General features: G+C 35.3%; 1 protein-coding gene across 1 annotated transcript; it reads left to right on the top strand.

Moving 5' to 3' along the window:
- Window positions 1-491: 491 nt before the first annotated feature.
- On the top strand, window positions 492-10773 carry si:dkey-33c12.4 (uncharacterized protein LOC560112 homolog). The gene is made up of 18 exons (XM_058796531.1): window positions 492-681; window positions 1039-1082; window positions 1206-1284; window positions 2691-2875; window positions 2959-3042; window positions 3130-3195; window positions 3330-3506; window positions 3590-3745; window positions 7073-7142; window positions 7218-7308; window positions 7398-7539; window positions 7653-7757; window positions 7910-8000; window positions 8853-8994; window positions 9077-9151; window positions 9263-9365; window positions 9580-9686; window positions 10010-10773. Exons 1-18 carry the CDS (start codon window positions 654-656, stop codon window positions 10128-10130), a joined length of 1866 nt encoding a protein of 621 aa, XP_058652514.1. The 5' UTR covers window positions 492-653; the 3' UTR covers window positions 10131-10773.
- The last annotated feature ends 300 nt before the right edge of the window (window positions 10774-11073 follow it).

The following is an 11073-nucleotide window of genomic DNA, read 5'->3' on the forward strand; positions in this document are numbered from 1 at the left end:
TTTCTTGACATAACCAAGGATATAAAGTAAGCTAATGGTTCAAGCTGCACTGGATTTATGTGGGAAACGTTATTTGATGAATGAGTGCTTTAAAGCTAAAAGTCCCAAATTACCTTAAACTCTTTAACAACGATGTTTAAATTATAAAATTACTGTTAATAAGTTATCTTTCAGTTGTTCAACTATTATATTATTCCAGTTTTTAAATTTTCTTAAGGCTTACATACATTATCTGAAAAACTATACCTCTCTTGCCTATTGTTTTTGAATTTCCATCAATTGTTTATCAGTAAGCCGTTTAATTAACTTGCAAAAATAAACACAGGACGGGAAAAGTGTTTACATTAAAATATGTAACCTGTGTTAAATTTGACAGACAAACGAATACATTTCACAATATGATATAAAGACGAGTGCGTTTATAAGATATATTTTTTATTTCAATGTAAAGTTATTTCTCTCGCACCACGTGGTGCGCTTCGAGCGCACTACGCATATATGCGCATGCGTGTGAGCACGCACTGTGTGCGAAGGTGGAGAAGAATCTCGAGAAAACACTACGTTTGGAAGGAATGTTAAACCATTTGGAAGTTACTTAAATATTTTATAATTTAGAGTTACTTAGTTTCATATATATAAATATATTCGCTAAAATGTCAAGAAAGAACACCATAGGACCAGGTAAGATATTGCTCTGCTTTTTTTTAATGACGTCTACCTAAACTTCGCCTGCTCGCCAAACACATGTAGCTCTAATAACAATAGAGAAGACGTGTCGTTTAACAATACGTGCTTGAAAATGGATGAAAACAGAAGTTGTGAAAGAATTAGCCATTTCACGTTATATACATGTTGTCTTGTGAATCTAGTATATTCATTTATTTTTTTAAATGCAAACTAACTTTAGTAGTATACGAAAGATGAGTCATGCTTTGATGACATATGGAGGATTATACCACACAATTCACTATTTGTGTGTCTGTGTCAATGTAAGGCGTGTTCAAACTTTAAAATATGTTTTTCCAATGACTCTTTTAGAACACTTCCGGCTGCGTGGAAATGAGCGCCTCATGCGGACTCACGTAAGTCATTACGTTTCTGTAAATTCATTTATAAAATATGAATCAGCATTATTTTTGTTAATCTGGTGTGTCTAGGTTTTAGTATGTAACTACTATTTTTCTGTGCTGTTTTTTTTTTTTTAGGAGGCAATGGTCGATTTTATAAATGATAGACCTACAAACCACAGCTTTTTAGATGCCTTAAGTTTTGGTTATGGGTTTGGTAAGACATGATTTATATTCTTGGCACATGCACCAGTAGTCATCCATGCTCACTTAAATAAAACCTGTTGTAGAGCAGGTTTGGAATAATTTTACGTGACCTTGAACCCTGTTTGATTTAGCAACACAGACTGAAATACTCAAGTCTAACAGGCTGCATGATATATGAACTTATTTTCTTTGGATATTGGAGTTCCTATGGTATTAATAAAGTTCTTATAATTCTTAATTTTAAAGGAATAGTTAACTCAAAAATGAAAATCTTCAGGACATATTTGGTTAATGCTTGCTCACAATTGGATTCTCTGCAGTGAATGGGTGCCATCAGAATGTGATGTTATTATCAGCTGTTTGAATTAGCAAGTAATGCACACGACTTTTGTCCATCAATGAATGTCTTGTGAAGTGAAAAGTTGTTTGTCTGTAATAAACAAATCCATCAAGACACTTTTAACTTTTAAACCATTGCTTCCGGCTGAAAAAGAGCCCTCTACCCGTAGTATTGCTTTCTCCAATGAAAAATTTATCTCCTCTGAATTTGGAGAGAAATATGCACAGATCAAGCACCGTTTACAAGCAAAAACCGTTCTAGACAAATATTTTGATGTGAGCGTATACGTGGATATTACATCTACATAAATTATTTTTGAACTTTCTATTAAGGAAACTTGTAGTATAATATAACCATATATAAAAAACAAAAAACAACAAAAAAAACATTTTTAAAGATGTGCACTACCATTAAAAGGAAATCAACAGGATGGGCAGATACTTGTGGTGAGAGATTGGGGTTGAGCCAAAAAAGAAAAGTAGAAGAACACTCGCAAATGAGGTCATTGGTTATGAACCGTATAAGAGAGGAGCTGCGCTTGAGATTGTTAGAGGTTCTGCAGGCATCTCATCTTCGTTCTCTTGAACAATAAAGTCAGATTTTTGGCATGTAGACTTGACTTGAGATTTTTGAAAGAAAGAAGATATTCTACAAGAAGAGGACAACAGGGGGATGGACTTATTCACTGGAGGAAGCCTTTATTATGGATTATAGACTCGCTTGATTTGTTTCTTTCAAACGTGCAGCTTTTGTGTTCGCGAGATATTAACTGATGGACTGGAGTTGTGTGGATTACTGTGATGTTTTTATGAGCTGTTTAGACTCTCATTCTGACGGCACCTATTCACTGCAGAGCAACCATTGCTGAGCAAGTGATGTAATGCTAAATTTCCCGAATCTGTTATGAGGAAGCAAACTCCTCTCTGTCTTGGATGGACTGAGGGTGAGTAGATTTTCAGCAAATTTTCATTTTTGGGAGAACTACTCCTTCAAGGTAAAAGATAATAACTGGATCACAATATAATATTTACCGTTACGTTTTTGTGATATTTAAGCAAGTTATTTTTGTATTAAAGTTCCAGAATTGGACCGGTTTGCAGCTCAGTTTACAGGGTATGAAGGTTCATCTGATGAGGATTATTATTATGATGATGATGATGACGATAGGTATGCCATCCGTACAAACAACAGATACTGTGGATTTCCTCGCAACTTCCTTGAAAGAAGTCTGCCAAAAGCATCAAGACACATAACGGCTGAGGTTTGTGTCAAACACCTGTGATTCAATCATTTTGTTTTATAAGATTAAAAAAAAAAAAAATTATTAAACTTTTTCTATTTTAGGAAGCAGAAAGAAATGCAAAAGAGTTAATGGATGAAGAAGAAAAACTTAAGAAAAAGGCAGAGAAGAAAAAACAGAAAAAGATGGTGAGGGCATAAATGGAAAAAGTGTTTTTATCTGAAAAACATAAGTGGGAATATTTTGTTAAGCTGTATTTTTCTGAACTGCAATAGAGACAGAAGGAGAGACGTCGGCTGGAAAAATTAGAAAAGGAGAATGCAGATAAAGAAGAAAAACTGGTGAGAAAAAAGTTATTGTTTATAAATGTAGTTTGACACATCAAACCTCCATCGTTTTGTGTTTGTCTCACTGAAATGACTTTATTTGATCCTGGTGAAGTCTAAGTGTATTTTGTTTCTTTCTTTGGTTTAAGGTTCAAGTTGACCCTGGACCAGAAAAGACTAAACATGCTGATAAAAATGAAAATAAAATTAAAAACAAAAATTGTTCATCTGTGCCTCCTGGTCCTCAATGCGCCTCAGCACCTGTGCAGAGCAGTGATAGCAGTAGTGGAGAGGATAGCGAGGAAGACTCAACTATGGAACCAGAGGTGAGCTTTTTTATAGATAAAGAGCTGTTCGCTGAGTGGAAGATGCTGATTTTCATGGCAGTGCTTTATTCTGTGTGTCTTAGGAGCTTGACATGAATAGCTGCTTTGTGTCAAACGCAGCCGCTATCGCCAAATGCAAACTGGAACAAAATCCCAAACCTGACAAAAAACATGCTCAAGCAAATTCAAGAAAACCCCATGGCTCTGAGCAGAAAGACACCACTCCGCCACAAAAACAGGTTGGTAGAGAGACTTTCCTCATGAGACATTGCGTGTCCAGAAATCAGGTGTTCTATAGACATGGCCAAAACCCTTGGTAAATATGATCAAAGAAGGCTGTGAAAATTAATCTGCATTGTTAATCCTTTTGATCTTTTATTTAAAAAATTCACAAAAATCTAACCTTTCATTGGATAATACGAATTTAAAATGGGGGGAAATATCATTATGAAATGTTTTTCTCTAATACACATTGGTCACAATTAACGGCACCCTTTTATTCAATACTTTTTGAAGCCTCCATTTGCCAGTTTAACAGCTCTAAATTTTCTCCTATAATGCCTGATGAGGTTAGAGAACACCTGACAAGAGATCAGAGACCATTCCTTTATCCAGAATCACTCCAGACCCTTTAGATTCCCAGCTCCATGTTGGTGCTTCTTCAGTTCACCACTCATTTTCTATAGGGTTCAGGTCAGAGGACTGGAATGGCCAGCAGAAGCTTGGTTTTGTGCTCAGTGACAGTGACCCATTTTTGTGTTGTTTTTGAGGTTTGTGTTTGGATTATTGTACGGTTGGAAGATCCAAACATGGCCCATTATAAGATTTCTAACAGAGTCAGTCACTTATTGATTTTTTTTTTTTTTTTTTTTTTAATCTGTTAGTATTTGATAGAATCCATGATGCCATGTGTCTAAACAAGATGTCCAGGACCTCCAGCAGAAATATAGGCCCACGACATCAAAAATACAGCAGTATATTTCATTGTACACATGGGGTACTTTTTATCCCTGTGTTCACCAAACCCATCTTGAGTGTGACCATCTGACCATAGAAGCCAGTCCCATTTGAAGTTCCAGTCGTGTCTGATAACTGAATATGCTGGAGTTTGTTTTTGGATGAGTTAAGATAATTTTTTTTTTTTTTTTGAAACCCTCCCAAACCACGTGGTGATGTAGGTGCGATATAGAGCGACATCCTCTTCCAGGCAGTTTCGTAACATTTTATATTGATTGGAAATTCTTAATTATTGCCCTGATGGTGGAAATGGGAATTTTCACTGCTCTAGCTCTTTTCTTAAAGCCACTTCACTAATTTGTGAAGCTCAATTATCTTTTGCTGTACATCAGAAATATATTCTTTGGTTTTTCTCATTATGATAGATGATTAAGGGAATTTGGGCTTTGTTTTCCCTCCTATTTATATTTCTGTGAAACAGGGAGCCATGGCTGGATAATTTCATGTTCACAATCACCCTGGAGTGCTAAAAATTGTGAATATGAATGGGAATATACTTCAGAGATATTTTACTCATAAGAATTTCTAGGGGTGCCAGTAATTGTGTAAACGTGTATTTGAGAGAAACATTTATTTCATAATGATATCCCCCCCCTCCCATCCCATTTTAAATTCTTATTATCCGATGAAAGGTTCGATTTTTGTGAATTTTTTATTTATTTATTTTTTTTAAATAAAAGATCAAAAGGATTAACAATGCAGATTCATTTTCACAGCCGCCTTTCATCATATTTACCAAGGGTGCCGATATTTTTGGATTTATTTATTTTATTTATTTCAGTGCTTACATCCTAGTGGAAATAAAATTGTTTTTAACTTGCAATGGAACAATTCATAAATCTGTAATCCATTGTCAGACAATATTTCTAATGTTTTGATCAACCGCAAAATTGTTTACACAGGATTGTGAGGCAGCAAAGGAGACTTATGGGTGGATTTATGGGTGGCGAGATGATAAATTATGGATGTAGGTGTGATTCATTGTTCTTGGCGTGCTTTCTTATAAGACTGACTTTGAACGGTGACTGGTTATTAAGGAAACAAGTTAATAGCAATGCTTCTACATGTATCAGTCTGTCTAATTGCAGGTTGCTGAAAGCATGATTATTTTGAGTGCCACCAGTAGATACAAGTTAGGAGATAAAATAACTATTTCGGGAGTGCTGGAAAAATTCCAAAAAGGAAGAGGAGGAAAACACCTACAATAAGATCATTGTTTAAAACTGTATTAAAGTGAGATGGTCAAATGTTCTGCAGGCATCTCAGCTTTGTTGTAGACAGTCTTATCTCTTTTTTTCAAAAGAATCAGGGAGTCAGGAAGTTCCAGATGCCAAAATCAGAATTTATTGGTCAAGACTACAAAGTATGCCACAGTTAAAAACAGGCCAGAAGATTACTGAAGTAGTTGTGGTGGGAGTATTGAGGAGACTCCAAAAAGTAAAAGGAGGAAAGCACCTGCAATGAGATCATTGCTTAAGAACTGTACAAAAGTGAGATTGTAGGATATTCTGCAGGCATCTTGGGTTTGTTATCTGGATCAATACATTTTGGCACAAACTTATTGCCTTGAGAGGTGTTTTAGAAAAGAGTGAAGACTTTCTACACTACCTCTTTCTTTCTTTTTAAAGTTATTGTTTAGCACAATGTGTGCACAGCAAGCAGACAGGTTGCAATAGTACAGATTTTTAAGCCGATTATGAAATTAAACTTGAATAGAATGATTTTGTTTCCTGAATAATTTAAAACTTCTGACCTATGTGTTAAAAGTTGTCAACAATGCAGACAAGTCCCATACACATGGAACTTTGCTTTGTTGTGGGTTAGCCTGTTTATTGATGTCATATCAGCATATATATCAGGGTTCCTCAAATCTTTCCCTGGAGGGCCAATCTGCTGCAGAGTTTAGCTCCAACCCTGATTAAACTCACCTACCTTTGATTTTCTAATGATCTTAAAGACACTGATTAGCATGCTCGGGTGTGTTTGATTGGGGTTAGAGCTAAACTCTGCAGGAAAGTGGATCTCGTGGGCTAGATTTGAGGATCACTGATATACGTCATATCTTGTGCTGGGCGGTCAAATAAAGGCATGACCGTAACCAGGACATTCACACATTATTTGTATTGGAAACTTTGTCCATCAAACAATGAATAGTTGTTAAATAAGAAGTGCTGTGTTTTTTTTTTTTGTCCCCCCCCCCCCCCATTAATATGATATTAATATGAAATGTTTCTTTGGAAATTAATATTAATTTCTGAAGGATTATGTGACACTGAAGGAGTAATGATGCTGGAAACTCGGCTTTGCCATCACAGGAATAAATTACATTTTAAAATAATCAAAGAGAAAGCTGTTTTACAGTGTTTTTGATTAAATAAATGTAGCCTTGTTGAGCATAAGATATACCTTTTAAATCCTTTAAACAGCAGTATACATTCTTGCAGAAGTGTCTTTTATATAACCATAATCCTCTTGCACCGTTTTTTTGGAAGCAACCAGTTCTTGACATATTCTGTATTTCCGTAACATTTAAATTGTCATTCCTGTAGGTTGATGACAAGAAGTCAGAGGAGTTTGTCAATGCAAATGACTTGATTACAAGAAGCATGGAGTTGGCAGGTGCGTGACGGGGGTTTTTCTCTAAAAATGGCTTAGTCATGAAACGTCTTCCTAATTCCATCTTCTCTTCTATAGTTTTTGGTAACGAGTATGCCGTCTCGGGAAACCTGGAAATGGCTGTGAAATATTTTACAGATGCTATAAAACACAATCCTAAAGAGTATAAGTAGGTGTTGACAGTTTTAATTACAACATAACTTCTAGTTAGATCAAAGGTTGCACATTAATGTGTTTTTGTTTGTGTCTGTGGTGCAGGTTATTTGGGAATCGTTCTTACTGCTATGAAAAGATGCTGCAGTATGAGAAGGCTTTAAATGATGCTGATATTGCTCTTTCTATGAACCCCAAATGGATTAAAGGTCTTTACAGAAAAGGCAAAGCGCTTGTTGGACTGAAGGTATTGCTATAGTGTTTTGCCAGTGTCATCTATCATTTAGAGTACAGGCTGATCCACAAATGCCCCTCTGCTATTTTATTCTCACGCTATCTTGTTGTTTCCCCTTCTGTCAGAGATACTATGAAGCCAGACTTGCATATAATGAAGTGTTAAAACTGGACAGCACATGTAAGGACGCAGCTGAGGAGATGATGAGGGTGCAGCTCATGCAGCTTATGGTGAGTGGTGAGAGTAGCTAATGGATCACACTTTGTTTTAGTGCTTGAATATTGTCAGCAGCTGCATATTGGTTTTATGTTGTCCATTTGTTATAAAAAAAACCCCAAAAAAACAGAATGGTAATGTCGAGAGATGCTCGTTTCATCAACAGGAAATGGGATTCACTAAAGAGCAGAGTTCAAACGCCCTTATTCTTCATGGAACTGTAGAAAAAGCCTTAGAAAGTCTTTCTGGGCTGTCAGGTATGATAATACTTGATGATAAAACATGGATATGTCAGGGACAGAAATGTACTTTTCCATTTAAGGGGCAGGATTTGCCTCCTGGGAGTGAGTTCTTAGGATATTTTTTAACTTTTTAAGGTAATTATAGAAATTGCCCTCTTTAAATGTTTTTTTTTATTTCATCAATTTATGTATTTTAGAAGGCTAGTTCACCCAAAAATTACTCGCCCGTAAGACCTTTGTTCATCTTCAGAACACCAATTAAGATATTTTTGATGAAATCTGAGAGCTTTCTGATCCTGCATAGACAGCAACAGAACTTGTTGAATGAAGTTGTTATTTTTGTTTTTGCGCACAAATTATTCTCATAGCTTGATAAAATTACGGGTGAACCACTGATGTCACATGGACCATTTTACCGATATTCTTACTACCTTTTTGGACATTTAATGTGGTAGTTGCATTGCTGGCTATGCAGGGTCAGAATGCTCTCGGATTTCATCAAAAATATCTTAGTTTGTGTTCCGAAGATGAACGAAGGCCTTACAGGTTTCACTCAACAGATATATGTGATTGGCTACGATGCTCAACATTGCAAAAAACAATGTGTACAAAGAAATCTTTGATGCAGTGTGAGCAGATATAAATGTGACGCTACAATCAATACTTTTTATTCATTTTCACATTTTCACAATCATGATAGTAAGAAAATGTTCTAATTTAAATTGTGCAGGGCCATGTTCTGTCGTGTTTTTTTTTTTTTTAACATCATCAGAAAGATGCTGATTTCCATAAATATGAATAAGCATGTGTATAGTGAAGGGGACAAATGCAAGTAATACATTGAGATCTATGTCTTGTTCTGTGCAGGTTTAAGCCCTGTCCTAGTGCCCGAGTTTATGTCTGTAAAGCAAAACCCACAACCTCCAGCTAAATTCCCTCTCAGACCTCTTCCTCAGAATCAGCCTCATCCCAGTATGCCAAATGCTTCTTCAGTTCATCATCATCCTCCGTAAGACACGCATACAGGCATTTGTGCTACAACTTTTCACCTCAAAATCGCCTGAATCTAGCTGTCTTTCATCCCTAAACAGAGAGCTATTCCCCATCTGGGTCGGAGATCTGGTGCCTTCTATAACAGAGCCAAAGCTTTATGACTTATTCAGATCGTAAGTGACCTTATTTGTTTTGCAAACATCTTTTCACCAGTAAAATGCTTTATTCAGCATTGATGTGATGGAGCACATTTTAAGTTGTATAAATTTATCTTTATGAAACAGTGTTGGGCATGTCCATAGTGTAAGAGTGTTACAAATGAGACACTGTGCATTTGTTAACTACACCAAGAAGGAGGACTGTGAGAAAGCCATAGAAGATTTCCATGTGAGTATGTTTGTTCTGTTTTGTTCAGTGGAATGTAAGATATGCAGAGGATCATAGAGCTGCTTATAATATGTCTAACCCTTCTCAAGTGATATCAGTGGTTGGTGTTTGTCCCTTGTTTCCACTGAAATGAAGATCTTGCATCAATTTTGTTCTTTCAATGAGGGGAAAAATAACAGCCTGTATTTTATTTATTTATTTTTTGATTTTGCAGGGTTATGCCATTGATGGGACAATTTTAGTGGTGCGCTATCCAGATAGGATTCACACACGTCTTGGAGTGTCCAGAGATGCATCTACAGAGTCCTCAGGAAAGAATGGGTGAGGGAACGTTTTTAATTATATATATATATATATATATATATATATATATATATATATATATATATATATATATATATATATATATATATATATATATATATATATATATATATATATATATATATATATATATAAAAATATTATACTGCTCATGTACTCGCATTCACATAAAGCAGATTGTTACTTTACAATTACTTAAATACTTTACACCACTGTGGATTATTGTGATGTTTTTATCAGCTGTGTGGACTCTCATTCTGATGGCACCCATTCACTGAAATTTCTTTAAATCTATTTTGTCTCTGCTTTTTTCCCCTCAGCAAACAGCCTGATGAATGTTATTTTTGGAGGACAAATGGGTGTATTAAGAATGGCTGCACTTACAAGCATATACCAGAAAACAAAGGCATTGACCGAAATAAAGTCAAATCACACCCCTGATTCCCAGCACACCGACAGGGATTTAACCATCTCAATCACTGTAATTAGTTGGATACAGTAAAAATTCACATGCATACAACGTCAGCGTGGGGCTTTGGTGTTTGTTTGGTCATTCTTCTGAATATTTTATCATTTCTGTTTAAAGTCTTAATATCTGTCTGTACACAAAGTTGAAAAGTTTTAATTTCGGACAACGATGGCTGCGTCTTAATTTTTATTTTATTTTTTGTCCCACAGAATAATACATTCCTTATCAAGTCAGTTATTGGTTTTAGACAGTGACGTTAAATTTTATATTGAGGCTGTCAAAAGTTTAATGAATGGTCACTGCATACTTCAATTTTATTTTATTTTTTTACAGCTATTGGGGAAAAAATATTTGCCTTTGCCTAAACCATAAGTATTGTTACATTTGAGAGGTTTTATTTGGACGTCTTATCTGCAGGTTTTAACCTGCTTCTGTAAAAGCTGAAGTGTTACAAGTTAAAATAATTAAATTTGTCAATACTCCTGATGTTCTGTGCCACTTCTGCTGAAGAGATGATCCGCAGTAGATAAGGAAAAAAGTCCATGTACTTGTAATTGATATATCTGTAAAGCAATGCAAAATGACTCTCTAATACAATAAAAGGTACCCTAAAAATTTTTTGACCTGTGTTTTTATTTGTATTTTCATTTATAATATGTAACCTAATATTCTGGCTTGTTTTTCACACTCACAGAAAAAATTCTCATTACGTAATTTAACACAGTTGCAGCGTTCAATTTTAAGTTTATGAAAACAAAAATTTATCAGGATGAATTAGACCCCCCGAAACCCTTGTAATTAAAAGAGGAAATATTACCAAATATATATTGCTCTTATCTGCGAAGGATTGCTCTTTCTCAAATAATGAGAAGTCAAACATCAAAACAATAAAAGATGTAAAATATTGGTGCATAA

This window comes from Onychostoma macrolepis, chromosome 13, assembly GCF_012432095.1.
Source record: "Onychostoma macrolepis isolate SWU-2019 chromosome 13, ASM1243209v1, whole genome shotgun sequence".
Lineage (NCBI taxonomy): Eukaryota > Metazoa > Chordata > Actinopteri > Cypriniformes > Cyprinidae > Onychostoma > Onychostoma macrolepis.